The 20333-nt window shown below is 40.6% G+C and overlaps 1 protein-coding gene across 6 annotated transcripts in view; it reads right to left on the bottom strand.

Moving 5' to 3' along the window:
- The window catches only part of stx1a (syntaxin 1A (brain)), a 98815-nt gene that overhangs the window by 30071 nt on the left and 48411 nt on the right, over positions 1 to 20333 (bottom strand). For all 6 annotated transcript variants that reach the window (XR_007449366.1, XR_007449367.1, XM_049576419.1 and 3 more), the window contains exon 4: positions 2520 to 2594. Coding sequence is in view for 4 of the 6 variants with exons in the window: in XM_049576419.1 (XP_049432376.1) it covers positions 2520 to 2594 (75 nt within the window). In the remaining 2 variants the exon portion in view is untranslated. The remainder of the gene's footprint in view (positions 1 to 2519; positions 2595 to 20333) is intronic.

Here is a 20333-nt window from a genome sequence, read left to right as displayed (position 1 = left end):
TTTTCTGGGCTCTTTTGCTGGCTCTAGCACTCTTGCTCGAACTACAGACTGTATTCCTGCATTAGAATACAGAGAGTATAGTATCCCTCTTTTACCCTTCAACAATTGTCTCCCTTGGCTATGCCGAGTAAAACCATGCCACGCTGATTTGTGTTTCCATTGTCAGTTTAGACATGCCATGCCACACCAAGCTGCGCCGAAGAAGGACCTTCTCTTGAGTAGGTCCAATAGCTGGGCCGGCCCCTCAAGCAGGTAGCGGTGACATCTCGTCAACCGCAGCCAACCCCAGATGACGCCTCCAACCCCACCCAAACCAGCGTGTCTGTTGCAAGACTCGACTCACCTCTGTCTGCAGGAGACCAGAGACAAGTCTCTATGTTTAGCTCTCAGTACTTTTGTAGCTTCTGACTGAATCTCTGTGGTTTGGAGTTTAGTTTAGATATCTGCTTTAGTTGCCGCTTGAAAACTCAACATTTCTTTATTTTGCTGCTTCACAATAAAAGTGTATACATAACAAAATAACAGGGGACTTTTATTGTGAAGAATCTATAGGATTGCCTTTGAAGCCCCTACAAGGAACTTTCATTTTGAGTTGATTTTGGCGACCCTGTGGACAAAAGCGGTAGTGTTTTGCCAGAATGAAGTCTACATTTCCCATGAGCTCTAGCGCGTATTGTCATAAAGATGCTTACCTGGCTCGTGCATGTGTTTGTTTTGGGGATGAATGAAGACGGGAAAACTTTGCCCCTGCTCCTATCAGGGATCCCAGCCCACCTCTGCTGTGCCCCAGCTCCACCTCTCCGGCATAAGTGGTATGGAGTATGGAGCGGTGCCTCGCCTCTTTATTTCTTGGCACTCCCTGGACCCTATTGACGCCTGGCTGGTACCTGTCATCGGCCCGGATGAGGTGTTCCAGCCCTACGGCCCCTGCTCTCCTCGTCCCCGCTGGCGCAGGGTGAATCTGCGCAACCTGCGGCCTCTGTGTGTGGCTCCCCGGACAGCTAAAGCCGTGGACTTGCCGGCTCCTGCCAGGATTGGGCTGGTAAATGCTAGATCGCTAGCGAACAAAACATTTATCCTGAAGGATTTCCTGACTTCCCGAGGATTGGATTTTCTCTGTGTGACTGAGACGTGGCTGACTGTTGGTGGGTCCAGTGCTTTCACAGAACTTTTACCCGATGATTGCTGCTATTTTAACTCCCCGCGGAAGTCGGGTCGAGGAGGAGGAATAGCGACTATTTAAGCAGCTACGTAAGATGACATGTGCCGTCTGAGTGCCATAAATTGCTTCGTCTCTAAAGGTATGTATATACAATATATAGAAATAGCTTATCTTCACACCGATGGTCTCATTTGCTGTTGTAGGTCACACACAGACATCAGCAGAAACGAGAGACTTTTGCATATCCAGTTAAAAGTTCCTTGTAGCGGCTTTAATAAAGACATGTCTAGTAATACGGCAGGGAGGAAAGTAAACACCACAGTGAGACGTTGATGAAGAGCTGCAGACTACAGGCTCTTACTGCACCTCTGCAAACAGCTCACCTCCAACAGGTGAACTTCTTTTACCAGCCCTGCTGTGTGATGGAAAAAACATGCAGCAAAAATATCAGGGAGCTTTAGCCGTGGATCAGCACTCTGCTTTTAGACATCATCATTTAAGACCAGCCATCAGTTTTAAGACACACCTTCAAGAAGGGAGTCCTGCTGTAATGGAAATGCAAATCCCTGCAAAACCAAGCCAAGCCAGCCCATGACTGTTGAAAAGGGGTATCTCACTCTCTCTCCCTCTCTCTCAAACTCAGACCAGACTCACACCAAACAGTAAAACTACTCAGTGCGGATTAAATATAAACAAAGATTCTGTTACTGTATTGCTTATTTCTTGCCTAAAATGTTTTCAGAAACACATTTTAGCTTTCTGTTTAACTGTAATACGAAATTATTTGTTGCCAGCTGGCTGCCATACTGTTTTCAGACGGGCAGCGTTTATTGGTCTGGTGAAGCACAGTGCATTCTGGTAGTTGCAGGTTTTCTATCTTGAGCAAAAACAAATGTCACAGCCCTCTCCTTCTGTTTTCTCAGATCATACAGCACCAATTCCTAAAGTATTTGTGTCTTCCTACTGCACAGGCAGCCCAGTTTTATGCAAAGACCATCTTTCCAACAGTGAAATACTTATTTAACTGACTAATGTGTTAGCTCTGACAGACTTGAGTAGAAAATCCCACATATTGGAGCTGAAAGAACACAAGATGATCATTTGTATCAGTGAAAATGAAATTAGATAACACTGAGTAGCATGCAGTTTCAAAACACAGAAATTAGCTTGTTTTTCTTGTTTCATATTTTTGGCTGCTGATCAGCTCTTGGAAGTTGTGGCAATATGACAACATTTGAAGTTCTGTGTACTAAACATGTAATCATTTGGACACAAACAAGCACAGAGCTTCACTGACACAAAACATAGTCATTAGTTGCAGCTCCAGCAAGAGAAGAAGAAGTAGAATCATACTCACTCTTTAATTTGGAGCGTATTTTGTTGGCCAACTTCTTGATGTCTGCCATGAGATCCTCCAGCTCAGCTTTAGTTTCTGAGTGAAGTAGAAAAGAGAAGAGGAGAAAAGGGATTAGTAGACTTAACTAACTCATCCACTCACACAAACCAGCCACTCCCACAGAGACAGAATCAATACTGGCACACATGAAATGCCTCTCAGTGTCACTCCCAAAAGGGACAAACAATTCTTCAGATTCAGTCCACAGCAGCACATCTCGTCCTTCATCGTGCTCGAGTACCAGCATCCTTCACTCGCCTCTACAGTCCACTGTCCTCTTTCCATCCAGGCCCACACCCTCAAACACTCCACTGCGGAGACATGAAGATGAAACTCATGTGGGTTGATGGGTACATGTGGGTGTTGATAAGTAAGATTAGCTATTTTGGTGACCAGATGAACAAGTGAAATCACGATGGATGCAGTAAACAACAGGATAAATGTATTGTTTCCAGCAGAAGAACAGGGCAGATTTTTAGTGATGACCAAGCGAATCATCAAACACTCCTTCAGCATGACATACTGACAGTTTTCTAAATGGAAACTGTTCTTGTCCAGGAGGCAAAAATGCATAAGAGAGCCCCAAAGCACAACAGCTCTGCAGCTTGCTAAATGCATACAGTACACAGCAGCCCAAATAAATGAAGAAAAAAGCTGTTTCATGGAGGTCAGGCCACATCCTGAGGAGGAAAAATAAAAATTTGACTTGACTCCTCTGCTACTAATGATCTGTTCTGTTTAAAAATGGAATCAGCAAGGAACACTTTCCCAATCTGGTGTGCAATGAGCAGTTTTTGAATTTCAGCCAGAAGCTGCTTGCAATAAACTAGCTCATACCATATGTTGTTAAACACGACCAAAGTGTTTGTGGCTGTTTAGATCGGCCACACTCGAATGTAGGGAAAAATAATCCTGTGGTTGTGTTATAATTGTTCCAACGGTGATAACTGCAACGATCTGTCCACTAATCAGCTGACATAGAATTTAACTGGCAACTATTTAAAAAACTGATCAAGCATTTATGTCATTTTTGAAGAAAAATGACCAACATTTGCTGGATCTAGCTTTTCAAATCTGCAGATTTGCTGCTTTTCTTTTCATATATGACAATAAACCGAATCTTTGGTCTAATAAAATAAGCTATTGAAACAGATCATCTTAAGCTGTGGCAGATTTTAACGGGCATTTCTCTTTTTTATTTGATTTTAAAGCTAAAGCCATTAATTGATTAATGGATTATTGAAAATAAACATTAATTCTGCTTTTGGACAGTGTTTTGTTGAATATCTTCACTGTGTTTCACTCATTTGCACTCAGGAAAACAAAAGTGATCGTATGAAGAATGAAAAAAAGAGCGCTTTTACTTCTGCACAGCTGGATAACCACTGCTTTGAGCAGGCTTGGACAGCCCAGTCACCTGAATAAACCATTGAGCGTTTCTGCAAACCATGGACAGGATATGTTACAGTTGTATGTTCCATACATATCACAGTAATCAGAGTCAGAAGAATGAGGTTAAGATAATATTTAATCCAGAATATGAGTGTACAGTTTGGCAGAAAATTTATGCTGATTAAGATTTAACAGAAGTCTTTGTGATCTTGATATTTTGTGATCAAGGGACATCTGAGCAGCAGCAGGATAAATCCCCCCCATGGAGTCCAGACACTGGTGGTGGTGGCTGATGACAGCTGAGGCATATGGGGCTAATGAATATGTAAAGACTAGGTGGTGATGGGGAGGTGGAAGGTGCGCTCAATGGCAGCAAGAAAGAACTACGGCTAAGAAAGAACCATATTTAAAATGAGGAGCAGTAAGATGATAGGCTGACAGAGAAGGGGTATCACTGTGCTATTGGCTGATTGTGAATCAGTTGATGACTCAATTGGCAGCCCCAGACAATGACACCTAGAGACAGTGAGTGGGCATACGTGCAAAGAGTGAATGGCAGGGGGAGAAAGAGAACTTACAGCCTGAGGATGAAAAGTGTTGTCTTCCTTAGTGAACTTCTGCCAGAGCTTCATATCAACATTTCTACTGTGATGTGATGTATGTTCAGATTACATGTACATGACAGCTAGCTAGAGGGGCCGCCAAGCCGCAGACCTCTGTTTAAGACCAACAAACAACAAAAGTGGTAACGTAACAAGAGACTGGACATTTCTGGCTGTTTGTATAAACCAAACCCTGAATATTAGCCCAAAACATCATGTTTTCCTAACCCTAACCAAGTGATTTTTTGCCTAGACCTTACCACACGTTAACCGCAACCTTGTCACAGCCTCAACTGAAAACTGAAATGTAAAGAAAAGTAAAGTTTCAACATATCTGCTTCATATGAAACATACAAATGTAACATATCCATTGGCTGCAGAAACATACAATGCCAACATTTATTCTGGCGATTGGGTCAGGTTAGGTTGCTAGATTTGGAAAGTTAGGCATTGCCAAATTCAGATATTGAAAAGGTGGAGAGAAGATGCTCAACAATCAGACAAGCACCTCATTTGGAGCATAGTGACACCTTTATGTGACTTAAACCTGGCTTTGCACGATTTATTTAGTTTAAGTTTCTCTACTGTGCTTCTTCAGCATAACCAGTACAGTCAAAAAGTCGTTACATAATAAAACATTTTTTTAGAACTTCAAATGTAATTGCTGACGCATGTATCAGCAGTGTTTCAGTCTGGTCTTTTTTTTTGATCACAAACACCCATATCCTCCACATTTGTGCATGTACAGACGCAGTTCTTCTGATCAGCGCAAGCTTCAAAAGGCAGCAGCGCTGAAGGACGGCTGGAGTGAATGTCATGTCATGTTGTCAAGTTGCTGATAACACAGTGAAGTTTCCTTTTCATCCTTTCTCCCTTCTGTTGAAACTGCAGCCCAACCAGCAGTTTCATAATCATATTCCACACATTTCAGATTATTGCACATGGGAGATAGCAGTGAAAACACATTTTATCTAATGCTATAGTAATTTACAGTTAACCGATTCATTAGGTCTTATTTTGTAGTTGCATAAAAAGTGAGAAGAGAAGGAAATTGGCTATCATAGCTTTTCCAACATGCAATAAAGCAAACTTTAAACTGCCTTTGTTTTCATCACCTCAAAATATAGGAGGTGTGCACTATTTGATGCTACAAGCTAGTATGTCACCATTAAAGTTCAATTAATTTAACAGATAACATACAGGTGTGTCAGTCTGTGGTCACTGCAGTGCAATTATATAACAGAAAAGGCCTATACATGTATTCATTTACTTAATTACAGAGCTGCAGCTCTCTAAAATCACATCCATATTATATAAAGAAACTGTATTATGCCCTAATTGTATATTGTATATCCTGTAATTATATGTTGAAGATCAGGGAGGAAAAACTGAATAAATTCACACTGCATTAAAAGTTCAGTCTTTACCACATTCATTTGTAAGTTGAGGTTTTATTTTGGTGCAAAGGTTACGTCATCTGGCAACACTTTACACAAGACATTTTAAGTGTTAATTGATTTAGCATTTATCCACATTTACACTATAACTTTTTCCTATTTTCCTATATAATTATCTCCACCAGGCGTGAGTGAGGCACAATACCAAACAAATCCATCCCTGTTTTTGGCTTCTTCATCACCAACTTGACTAAAGGAGCCAGGAGGGACAATTCCTCCAGCCGCAGCTGCGACCAGGTTTTGTTCAGAAGCTATTAAAAATACATTCATCCTCATAATTATATCATATTTCACATACAGAGCCGTTAGCAGCAAAACTCTAGCTGCTTTGTGCAACGTGCTGTTGCTCCGTCAAAAATACACAGGGCATGTATTTTTGTCAGCTTTTGGGGACACTCTTGAAACATGCTGCAGGATTGTCTAAAATGGCCGCGATCAGCCTGGTAGCACCCAGCCGGAGATGTGCACTCCACTCAGTACACCTTTCTAGTAACATCTGTGTTTTACTATATTGTCATTGTCTATGTACACAGCATCGAGTCATGGGTGGCCACAGGAGGAGATACAGTTGTTGACAAATACATTAATAAACACTGATATTTGCATATAATGGCATTATAGAGCATTATAAGCAATTTATTAAATTTTTATGCACTGCTCACAAAACAAGAGAGGGTAAAGTAAGTGCCCATCTATTTTAGTTATTTCTACAGAGAGAATAAAAAACTGAGTCTGGACATGAAAGAGAACAAAGGGGAGAAAAAGGGAGAAAGCAGAATGGCTTTCACTGACACACACACAGACACACACACATTACCCTGGAGCATTAATTGCCATTTTTAGCACATTGAAACAAGTGATCATGGAAGTCATTTATCATCTTAATGCCAAAAGAGAACCAAATCTCCATATGTTAACAAGCCCCGGGAAGCCAGCAGACATAAAAGATGAACTTTAAAAGTTATTCAAGTCAAACTAATCAATCAAACCAAACTGCTTGCTGCACTTCTTTGTAATGAGTCTGTTTCTGCACAGCTGCATAAATCCCAAAGATAAATATGAGACAGGGGGTAGCCCTTCTAAACTGAAACCTACAGCAAAGTCTAAATGGAAATTTGATAACACACTAAGAGGAAGACTTACATCACTGGTAGATGTTCAGTTTTAAAAGTTATTTGCACATATTTTAAATAGTTTAAATAAGGAAAGAAGCTTTAAAACAATGAGATCATCATATTGCAAATCTACTTTCTATGAATGCTTTTCATGGCAGTCTGACATATCACACTTTGACTATTAAAAACAACCCACATGGCTGCATACTGAGCTGAAAACTCATAAACACCAACAGTCAATAGCAGAGGATCCACTAATACAATAAGGCATCACTGAATAATGTATGTCGTATGAGGCAGCTTATACCATCAACAAACATAAGCTGGGATAAATCCTCAGACGAGCTTGTATGATAACGTAAAATTACACCAGCTAACTGGAGATAGTGAGCCAATTACACGATGATCAGCAAAGTTCTACAAGCTTTTAATCTGCTTAACAGACAAGTTACCATATCAGCGAACATCAGCCTGTGTGACACACAGCTCAGCGGGACAAAGCAGTGGACATGCAGAGTGCTATCTGATAACTTCATTCTCATTCACAGAGGAAATTACATCATTTCATACCCAGCTGACGATGACAGGTTCATTTAAATGTTAAGATGGTCGGAGCATAATCAGGTGGGGTTTTTTTTTCCTCTGGGTTTTTTTATAGCAACAGCCAAGAGATGACAGGAAATGAGGAAAGAGGGAAGAGGGATGATAGGCAACAAAGGTCCTTGACCCAACTCAAACCAGGGAAGTTGCAATAACATGCATCAGTATCTTAAATCTCAAGGCCACTAGAACCCCCCACACAGGTGTTGCTGATGCTTCTTTAAGATACTCTATTGAGAAATTGACCGATATGAAAGTTAGGGGGGGGTGAGTGAGTCCACATCTAATTTATTGTGTGCACGAGTATGCAGGCGACATAATAAGGTCTACACGTTTCTGCGAATGGTATCACACTATTTCGCTGATAGTTTCAACAGTTGCCAATGGTTACGTGTAAAGACACACAGCCATGCACCAACAAGGAAGACTGCAAGCATAAAAACATTGGATGCAAACAATGTACAATTTAAAATGTTCAACAAAAATCAGTTTTCTTCATGATTTATGAGGAAGGAAAAGCACATTTGCTGAATGTTAAAAAAAGCAAACTCCACGGGAACTGCCCATTGGTTCGACATCCCATTGTTCCGACCATATTAAACTGTTCCGAAGTCCGTTCCGAAATCATCATGATGCCCTGTGGTTAAGGTCTGGTTAGGTTTAGGCACAAAAACCACTTGGTTAGGATCAGGAAAAGATCATGGTGTGGGTTAAAATGAAAAAGAAAGTGACAAACTCATAAGCCGTGAGCCTGCTCCGCCTCAAGCCAGTCACGGCGCACCATACGCCCGCCACAAGTCGTTCAACACCGTGGACAGTCGGACTAATGGGAAGTCGAACCAATGGGCTGTCGAACCAATGACATGGACCCAACTCCACAGGGTGCCTTCATAGGTATACTATGCAGGATTGTCATTTATTGTTTCCAAATGTCAGCAAAAAAGAAAGTAAAAGCCAACCCCAGAGTCACCCTTTGTTGGAGTTTTGCCTCACAATACTCTGGATTCCTCGTCGATGCCAGCTGCTCATGGTCTGGCACCTGTGCGCTACCTTTTTATAAAGCTGTGACCTCACCTGAGCGCTGTGGGGGTACACACCCATAAATGTACAGAGCACAGCAAATAAGGAGGAAATAAGAAAATACACGAATAGGTCTGAGTCTCTGCAGAAAAATACACCACCACACAGTCCTCGTGGGTCATAAGTGATGACTGAGAGGATGATATACTCTCAACTAGAACAGAAAATTAAAAAGCACAAGTGTGCTGCAGTTACAAAAAGAAATGAGGTAGAGATACACAGAGGATATTCAGGGAAGCCAATTAGATAGGACAACTACAGAGGAAACACACATCGCGTAGCCTATCTGAAACATGAGATTCTAAGGACAGAATTAAATATGAAAATGTATTTTTTCCACAAGTAATTCTAAAGCAAACACTTGCATCATTACCATATCCCTGGTATACATTTGAATAAACTGGTGTCTCTTGTCAATAACTGTGCTGCTAATGGCAAAATGTATGCAATATACAGTGAGCCGGTCAGGGTCAGAGACCGAGCCGAGGAGGAGGGCTGAGGTCCTCAGGGCAAAATGAATAAGCAGTGTTCTGTGGTGTATGTGTATGTGTGTGTGTGTGTGTGTGTGTGTGTGTGTGTGTGTGTGTGTGCAGAGTGGGAGCTGTTTCATAATTGTAATCAGTTATAGATCACAGATGACCTGTAATCTGATTATTGTTAGTCTAAATGAGGGTTACTTCATTGCAATTAAAAGGAGGTACTTTTAATTTTTGGATGTTCATCTTTGTGTCCACTTTCGCACCAACTTGGGGGTGTAAGGGTTATGGAAAAGTGTCTCACTTATTCCTGTGTAACCATAGCAACCTCTGGTACAACGACATGACAACTGAGCTTAGTTTGGGGCCAAGCATGGACAGTGTGTATGTATGTGTGTGGTATTTGTGTTAAGGAGTTAGATTAGATTTCCCCCTCGTGGTTACCAAACAGAGGAGACCAAGCTGCTTGATCAAGTATCTATTCAGCCTCATTATTGGCCGCCTGAAAAGAGGAAGAGAGCAGACACCGATGAGTAAGTGGAGGGAGAAGTGAGAGGGAAGCAAATTAGAGGGCAAAACTGAGGAGTCAATTGAGCTGTGGCTTCACACTCCATCCCTCTCCCAGACGCTCTCAAATGAAATCTTCAGGTCACGCTTGTTGCCATCATTAAGACTGTGTTGCTATGGCGATGTGTGCAGTTGGTCCTCTTGCCAGCGTCAAATTGTTTCAAAGTGGCAGAGGGAAAGAGATGCTACGAGGCAAGAAGAAATGCAGGAAATGTGGAAGCTAGAAGGAGGGCAGAAAATAGATGGTATTCCTATATCTATCAAAACTTAATAAATCTATTTAAGGATAATCTTTATGGCCTTTTTAAGACAACAACATGAAGTGGCCATCTGTCTTTAGGAAATTACCTAGCCTTTAAAAAAAATGAAACAATATGTTTGTGACCCCTTTTAAAAAGGTTAATGTCGACTGTAGGAACCAATTGTATAAATGAAAATAATAACAATAATAACAACAACAATAATAACAATAATGAAAATAATATTCTCTTTGAGGTATAGCACAACACGTTGCCTTGCTCAGTGATCACTCAGTGTTCTGCTGTCTGCTTCTTCTTTGTGGTCATCTTGTCCGCGTGTCACTGTGACCATCGTGGAGATCCCATTTCGTCCCATTAAACTTGTTTACTTCTTCGTCCAAATCAGATTCAGGATGTTGATCAAAACAGGAATTGTCGGAGTCTGAGTCCATCAGCATCTCCACTGCTTTGAACATATTCTTCCAGTTTCCAGCAGATCTTCCTCTTCATTTGTTTTTTTGGACATGGCAGTGCTTTTCTGTTTCACAAGATGTGTAACAGCAACCCCTATCTGGAATTGCTGGAATATCTCGTTAATGGTGGGGAAGCGTTCTGTCATAAATGAGAGAAAATCTTGACAATGGCGGGGAAAATGTTAAATAAACAGTAGTTTAAGTGTGTATAGAGCACATGGAACTGGGTGAATTAAGGGTTTATTTCAACCAAACCAGAGTTGGATATTGTTGTAACAGTGAAATGTCGAACCAAGACAGGTTTTGTGAGTTTCATTTTGTTTTTGTTGACTTTGAATGAAGTGTGTTTTACAATGATAAAATTACTGTATATCTAAATTTGATGGATTTGGTGATGGCAATTTTGGGGCTGTTTCTGCTTAAACAAATCTTTTTTTACTCTTAACAAAAAGGTCTATCTGTAGGGATCTAATGCGGTCTAGACTGAAAAACACCAAAGTAATCCTGTAAATTTAGAAACGGTACTTTGGTTATTTACAAAACTAACTTCTTTTACATCCAAATGAATTACATCAAATTAAAACACATAATTGAGAAAACACTAAAAAAAGGTAAAATAATGCATCTCTTGACAAAAGGCAACAAAAGCTACAGAGTTGCGCCTGTTCTGTATGACATCTATTGCACGTCTGTCCGTCCTGGAAGAGGGATCCCTCCTCAGTTGCTCTTCCTGAGGTTTCTACCGTTTTTTTCCCCGTTAAAGGGTTTTTTTTGGGGAGTTTTTCCTGATCCGCTGCGAGGGTCCTAAGGACAGAGGGATGTCATATGCTGTAAAGCCCTGTGAGGCAAATTGTGATTTGTGATATTGGGCTTTAGAAATAAAATTGATTGATTGACTGATTGATAATTTCAGTAACCAGTTCCATTTGATTTTCAGTACACCAATCACGACACATCATCAGGTACACAAACTGATTTGCCACTGATAGCTAGCAAAAGTTCCCCTGGATGCAGTGATGCAAAATTGTTTTTTGAAACTGAAAAGTGATGTGGAAGGCCACCATGTGCCAGTAAAAGCTTCAAGTATGTGGAGAGGAGATATGACCCTGAATTTGGATTCATAATGGAAGCCAGTGATGCTGAGCTGAAAGTGGTGAAATCCTGTAAATTGAAGCGCCAAAACCATCGAGGCTCAGGAGTCACTTAAACACAAAACACCCGCAATGTGTTGGGAAGCCAAATTAATATTTCCTCAGGCAGAATAGAAAGTCATCACAACATTAACAGCTGACAGTGGCATAACACATATTTACAGCCCAGTTTATTTCTTTCTCCTTTTTATTTGGCCATAGTATGTTTTTTTATTTCTATCATTTATTTGGGAAGGTGGTTCGAGGAAACTTTTAATAGAAGTGGGCCTTCAGTACCAAAAGATTGAGAATCCTTGAACTAATTTATTGTTTGTCTTGGTCTTTTTTTGTTTGTTGTGTATTTGACAATAAAAAACAAAACTATAGAACACCATAAGACTTCCTCTTAATGCAACAAATGCACTCAAAACTAGGACAAATTGTAGTTACATGAATGCATCTTCAACCACCAGAGCACTGGGACATTTTTGTATGTCACTATTCCCATGGCAATATACTGGGAACAGATTCAATTTCAGCATGTGTGGCATGACAAAAGCAAACCAGAGTGGCAGAAACAATACAAAGAAACAAAGCAGACCAAACAGGCACATGCTCATTGAACATTACCCAATTTCAAACAGCTCAATATCACATCTGGTGTGGCAAACACCTTTAACCCCCCTTGATATATGCTCTTATGAAGGTCTAATAAACCAAAAGCTCAACAGTAAAGTGAAACACTGTATAGATGTAAGTGTGCAGAAATCCTTTCTACCAGTTTAAACACCTTTAACCCAAAAAGGCGCCAACTCATACTGTACTAGTGTTTGTTTGACGTCATGTTGTCAGTCTCTGAAAATACAACAGATCTGATGTCACTTGCTCTATACTGCCCGCCTTAGTGTCTGTTGATCAGGATGGAAGCTGCATAACTTAGTAGCACTGAGATTTACTAAAAGATAAACATCCTGGAAATCCTGGCCAATTCTTTTCTGCATTAGGCTACAATCCTACATCAGCTTTAGTTCGACAGTGGCAGCATTTATCCACTTGTATAAGAACGGCATCCAGGTTTCTTCTTGACTGTCACAATCAGCAGTCTGTCTTTCACATTGATAAAACTGATCCTATTATTATAGTGACACTGTGTGTGTGTGTGTGTGTGTGTGTGAGTCTGATGTCAGGGTACCAAGACACAAGACACCAAAGCCACTTCTGTTTCCTGCGCTCTAACTCAGGGTCAATTGCTGCCACTCGAATCTCTAACTTGCAGCCATTTATCTTTTCTCTCCATCTTGCAGCCTCTTTGTGTCTCTCTCTGCTCTCTCTGTAAATATATTACCAGTCCTTTGTGTGTTTATTGATCGTCTAGAGTCCAGTTGTCTGATGTTTCGGAGACACAACATGTGAGCTCATCCCTCAAACATTACTGATATTTGCCTTACTGCAAGAATACAGGATGAACTCAGGTAATGACAAACTGACGGCACAGATAAAGTTGAACCACTACGCTAGATCCAACACACTTGCTCATCTGTACCTTTCCAGTCTGACAGCTGTTGCATGGATTTTCTAAAATCAATAAAGAATGGTACTATTTAAAAAGCCTGTTACAGACTTTTCTTTATTCCATAATGACCCCACAATGCAGTATAAGGACACATTCGAAAACAAATGAAACAAAAAATAAGTGGAGAGTGCAGCCCAGTCACCAGAGGAAAATGTTGGCATTGTAATTTTCTGCAAACCACAAACATGTTACAGTAGATTTGCACATTTCACACATATCAAGTTGTTTATATCGATGCCTGCCATGCTGCAAACAACTGCTGACCACTGTTCGAGACCAACAAACAACAAAACCAGTTGTGATTTAGCAAGTCATTGTTTTGTTTCCAGCAGCTGTGAGTATTTTTTTAGTAAAGTATTATTAGCAAAGTAATAGTTTGTATGTTATCCTACAAAAATGCACAAACATGAAGAGAATTAGTGTCCCACAAATGACTGTACAAACTTAACGTAAAGTAAAGCACTTAATGTAAAGTTACGGAGGCATGCAAATAAAGTTACTGTGGTTAGGTTTAGAGAAAGAAACATGGTGATGACGTACTTTAAATTGGCTCAGTGTTCCTCGGTTCCTTCGAACTCCGGTCTCCTGGGAAAAGTCTCAGGGGGGAGTTCTGTGTTTTATCATCATCCACAGCCCCAGCCTCCAATCATCTGGGACTTCTTCATTATTTACTCTTAACTACCGTCAGCGCATTGGTCACATGATCACAGCCTTCCCATATTAGTGGCTTATGATTATATGGGATATGAACAAATTCTGGTGCGTTAATATTCGTAGGAAAACGTACTAACAGTGCATGAAAACAGCTTGTTTTTACGGACCCATTGCTTTGTTTTGAGTGGCTTTTTAGGCACGAAAAGTGTATTTTTTTTTTTTTGCTGAGACATCACTTCTTTTCTGGCCGAGATAGCAGCACCTTTTTTGTTTCTGCGACATCCCTTCTTTTCCTGTCAGGATAGTGGCACAGACTGTACAAATGATGGATGTAACTACCATTGATACCACCCATTGGTGTGTGGACTCTTGTTTTGAAGCCTCGAGTTCTGCATTTTGGCCGTTGCAATCTTGGGGTTTTTTGGAGCCAGAAGTGACTATATTTGGGTGAGAGGCTGGCACTGCGGAGGAGCAAGGGGTGGATCTGACTGAGAAACCGAGGACACTATCAGCAGACAGCCTGTCGCTCAAAGCGTCCCTGCCCTTAATTATGTGTAACTTTAACCCTTAATAAAATGTAAACGAGTGAGTTAGAAAAATATTCACCCCCCTGTGCAGCTGCCATAAAGGGTGATATTAGCTATAGAGACCAAAGCCGTTTGTTGTCCCAGGTTGTAATGTTTGAAACATGTATGTTTCTGCTGTAAAGTTGAGCATTCTAACATGGGCTTCAATGGGGTTTGACTGGCAACTGGAGCCTACTTCAAGTGTACGGTCAAAGAACTGCAGTTTTTTGGCATTTCTGTGTTGCCGTAATTTGTCGGCCCCCAAACTGGGTATTTTTGGCCAAAATATGATCTTTTCCGAACCATAACCAAGTAGTTTTTGTGTCTAAACCCAACCCCACGTTAACCATGTCATTAAGACGGAAAGTTTCGATGTATCTGCCAAATAATAACGTGCAACATACAATGCCAACATTTTTTCTGGCCATACTGGGTTGACACAGTGACACATGTTGGTCAGTAACAGCCGAATACGATACAAAAAAGACAGAAATGATAAGTAAATAAATAAGGATACCCAAAAGCAAACAAGCATGCTTAAGTAAATATCCAGTAGACACTGTTACAGGAGTTCTCCACTGGTGGAGCACTCATTCAATGATTATTAAACAGAACATTAATCTAACCCTCTCCATGCCAATCCTATAAATCTATATCCTTAAGCCTGAGATCCTGTGTTGTACTGTGGATGCCATACTAAGGAAAGCCACATTCATCAATACATTTTCTACCCTTAGAAATCCATTTAGACTAATGTCTACCATGGTCACAGTTTCTGCAGCACATAAAACACAGTATATGATATCTTTTGTGGGGCACCACTCAAGAGCAGATGTGGGTGTTGTACCTGATTAAATCTCTGCTGACAATCCCTTTCTTTTCTCTAACAACCTCCCTTTCTCTTGCAACATCTTCTAAGACAATGTAACAGGGTTACTGTGAGTGTTACTGTCACTCTGAAACCTAACACTTGACATTTCAATCTAGATTAAAGCACTATCACCACACGCCTCTCATTGACCGCTGGCTCAGGAGTCAAGAGGATAGAAGGCAGTTAAACTGATTTATCTTACCAGCTTTGACCTTCATTATGTGCATAGATCTATGTGTGTGTGTGTGTGTGTGTGTGTGTGTGTGTGTTTTCTTAGCCTTGGCTTTGACCGTCCACATTGTATTAACCTCACTTTAAGAGGGATATTGCTATTCCACAGTATAAAGCCATGTCCTTAATGGCAATAACACTACATCAGCTTGGACAATATGAGGGAGATGTAAGAGAATACGAAACAGAGACAGATGAAAGAGAGACACAAAGAAAAAATGACTGAAGAAGAACAAAAGGAATACAGAGAGATGGAGGAACTTACACAACACTTTCAGATTTTGGTTGAGGGTGGAGGAGCTTTGGCGAACAGCACTCCGAGGGTGGGAGCACACTCAGCCAAAAACTGATGCTAGAAATAGTAACACTCACAGGCTGCAATTAAAACAAGCATCTCCAGAGCTGTGAGTTGAGGACTTTTAAGAGTCAGAGGAAAGATGCTCTTTAGAAACTGGAGGCTGGAGATGTCAGAGGGAGCAAGCACTAAGTGGTTGGAAAAACAGACTGAGAAATGTTGTTAAATAAACTCTCAAGTATCAGTGTCAGGGAGCAGATTCTCTGCATCTAATTAAAATGGAAGCTTAAGTACATTTTTCAGTAGCATGGTGACAGTTCAAAATTCGAACTGTGAATTTTGTACTTCTATAGTGTGTGTGAGTTGTATAATTAGAACTGCATCACCCATAATATACATAATTTGTCCTCCTAATACATTAAAAGTTAACACTCCCTCCCTCTTTGACTTGGTTTAAGTGAAAACCAAGTTACAAAGATCCATGTTTCTCTGGTCCAGAGCAAATATGCAAAATTTAAAAATCGAGTTGAACAAACAAAAGCAGTGAAAACCAAGTTACAAAGATCCATGTTTCTCTGGTCCAGAGCAAATATGCAAAATTTAAAAATCGAGTTGAACAAACAAAAGCAAATTAACATTTAATTCCTCTTCTTTGTGTGACAAGTCCAGATTGAGTTGCTCAGTTTACACTAATTTGTGGACTAATTTTCTAGCAGTTCAGCAGCTGGACTTTGATCCAACACTCTGCAGCCAGACATCTAAATCTTAAGTCCCTCTATTGCTCTTCTCTTAGGTTTACATTGATTTTCTCATCCTCTAAGTAGTATAGACAGCATTACAAGGTATTACTCCAGGCTATTTGTCTAACATGGTTTTAATGTACAGACCAGGAAGGCACATTAGATGCACTGGGATCAAAGTTTCATGACCACTGCTCAAATTTCCTCCCATAGTCTAAAGACAAACATGTCAGGCTAATTGGAGACTATAAAATTGCCCGTAGGTGTTTTTGCAAGTGTAAACTGTTGTCACGTACATGTGTCAGATGTCATGCATGGATGGATTATGTTCTTTTATATGATTAATTTACTGGAAATGTAGACACAGTACTTTTTGAGAAGTAGGTTGAATTAATTTTAGCTTAAAGATGGTATTGTTGGGCTGCTGTTTAGCTTCTTCTAATGAATAATACCCAGTTGTTTGTGAAGTTACACCATGAACTAGACTGTAGTAGGATAAAACCCATATGCCAGCAATTTTGCCTTTCCCTTAATTGCATTTATAACAACACATTTTCTGGCTTTGACTTTTTTACTACCCTTCCAGAAAGACAATGTACATTTGGACTAGGGATGCGTGCGATTATCCGTCTGAACGATTAAATGTCTGCCCCCTTGCTAGTCGTCACCATAAATATTGGTCGGTTAATCCAATTAGTGTTTTATTCATGTGCAAGGCCGCTTAACTGTCATGCAGCCGTCCGCCACTAGTGGGGGCTACAGAGCCATCGGACAGCAGTCCCCCTTCCCATGGTAATGCTCGAGTAAACTGGAGTTTTAAAACAGCACGGTAGGAAATAAGAGAGATGTCCTCTCACAAAACCAGTGCGGTTTGGCAGTACTTGGATCTAGAAAATAAAAACAAGGTAGCATGTAGGCTTCGTCAGAAAAAAAACTGCCATACAATCACTTGACTGGAGCAATGCACAACCACATTCAACGTGCATTTGGATGTTAACCTGCACAGAACCTAACAAAAAATTGTGCTAAATTTTGACTGTTTTCTGAGTGTTTTCCTCTTTATAGACTAGTTGAATAGTCTTGATTAAAATTTTCGTTAAGTCGACAGGGAAATTAGTCGCCAGGAACATCCCTAATTTGAACAACTATGGAGAACTGTCTGAAGGTGCAAAAACTGTCTGTGCGTTCCAATACCCATACTAACATACTATATAGTGTGTCAGAAAAAGATTTAGTATGTCCCAATACATAGTATTTGAAATGCAGTATGCCAAAAATACCAGATGTTCTACTACATCCTGTCCGATTTTGCAGTATGCAAGCCAGCATGCTTTTCTGGCTATTCTGACCCACAATCCTCTGCACAGCAGACAATACATCACATTGACTGAGCCACAGACAGATGACAGCTTGACAATTGATTGACAGCTAATTGACAGCTGTCAGAAGTCACAATGCCAAATGACACCTCATTCAAGTGACTGATGACCAGTCCAACAGTAATAATAGGAATGATTGTTTGAGTGAACAAAATAATCATAAATATTACAAACAACAACAGGACATAACTATAAAAATAACAATGACAGAGAACTGCAGATGTAATTTCACTGTTGTAAATATAATATGTTCGAATCTACAATCTATGCAGTTAAAACTTTAAAGATAAACTACAAAATAACAACCGCAGAGCTCCCTGGGTTGATCTCTGTCTCTGGAGAACTCCGTAATTAGCGTTTGTTTTATCTCTATGGTAATGCATATAAAAGAAAGAGGGTCAAAGTTCAGGGTGTAATGTTATGAGAAAGTACTATGTCCTGATTGTGTGCATACTGCATGCAACACTATGTACTTTTTGATGGCAGCTGCAGTTCCTACTAGAAGTAAAAGGAAAAAGTATTTGATTCGGAGTGACAAGAATATTTTTTTTCCAAGTGTCATACACCCAGCTCACCGGGATTTACAAGACACTACTTACAATACTCACAGAGGCAAGGATCTACTGAAGGTAAGCAAGCAAGCACATGATAATGTATCCATACATGTCAAAACTACACAAACTTAGAGCCTATAACACTTGGTATTAACAGGCATCTTGGGTGATCCGATCAAAAGTGAACAGCTCTGTGTCTGTCTGTTCATACCTGGCAGAAGAATGAATCTCCACATGGGTCTTGAGTGACCACTTGTTATTCTCTTTTTCCCATTATATATGCAAATAAACACGTGAATCATTCCAACCAAACATTAGTCAACCAGAAAGGTCATTAGTTGGCAAGATTTCATTGGTCGCTTAGTTGCAGAGCAAAAAAACAAACAAAAAAACAAAACAAAACATGAAACTCTATCAGGAGCTGCACCTTGTCAAAATAAATCAAAACCTATATGACTGGACCATGTGGGAATTCAATTTGAAAGGACAGACACAGGAAGAGGCCATGCTCATCAGTCAGACAGGAGACACGTTACAAACCAATCACAACCGACGGATATCTTTCCCTTCTGTAAATATCAGTCTGTGATAAATACGGAAAGTTGATCATGTTAGTGCAGGGCTACCCAGAGCTTTACATCTGTGCCACAGACGATAGGCCTACAGACTTATAAACAGCGCCTGAAGAGGATCAGCTCTGCTCTCAACATTTCAGGTACATTGGCTGCATGATGCCTGTTAAGGTTGCTCAGCAACCTCAGAGGCGACCTGCCACCACAGTCTTAAAAGCTGGCACAAGAAAAGGCACAAGAGTAGCTCACAGTGCCCGACTTTGTGTTTTCCAGGCAGTTAAAGACGCAGCATGTGTATGGCCCCTAATTTCCAGGGCTGGTACCTGCAGTTATTCCACAGGCTAGTTAATAACATGTCGAGCAGGAAATCCAAAGTGTGAGATCATTTTGAGAAGGTGAAGGACGAACCCAAGGTGATATGTAAACTCATCTTCATTGGTCGACTACAAACATGACGTATCATCTGAAACATGTCAGTAGCTACATGCCCATTAGCCACTTAGCACAATCATTACTGCTTTGCTGACAGCGTCATTAACAGGCGGCTCGCTCAGTGTGTGACGTGCACTTGTAGCTAAAATATAGGCTTATATTAATGAAGGTTCATTAGTACGGTTTTGTATTTCTCTGTAATGTAGCACAGTGTTAACAATGTTACTGATATTATTCTTTCTCGCACCTTCAACTCAAACCATTGTGTTGCCCCGCCCAAAATACATTAATCAATAATTAAATTAACATCAAAAAACTTGCTAGCCAGCGCACGTTGAGGTGACCAGAGGTGGCAGCTCTGCTTCTGTGTAACAGCACCAACAGGAAGTTTGCCTATCCATCAGGGAGTGGGATAAGCAAGAATGTCAGCTGAGTAGGCAGTCTCTAAATGTGGCCCAGGACACATTAGCGTTCACACTGCTGAAAGAATGTGGCCACATGCAGCCCAGACCCCCTGTGGTCTCTGCAATCACATCTCAAGGTGCATTGAGGACATATTTTGTGCATTCACACCTGTACAGACAGTTTTCCACTTGTGATCGCATCACCCAGGACGTAAACACCAGGTGTAAACAGGGCCTTAAACCACACAAACAACACTCTCGTGCATTGTTTATAAGCCAAACACCTAATATGTGAGTATGCAGTGTAGTCTGCATTTATCTGTCATGTCAAATATATTGGGATGTCTGGCATGGGATGTTAGTGAGAAAAATT

Source organism: Epinephelus fuscoguttatus, linkage group LG5, assembly GCF_011397635.1.
Source record: "Epinephelus fuscoguttatus linkage group LG5, E.fuscoguttatus.final_Chr_v1".
In the NCBI taxonomy this organism is placed as follows: domain Eukaryota; kingdom Metazoa; phylum Chordata; class Actinopteri; order Perciformes; family Serranidae; genus Epinephelus; species Epinephelus fuscoguttatus.
Note: the sequence above shows the minus strand (reverse complement) of the source record. Positions and strands in the feature narration are given on the sequence as shown.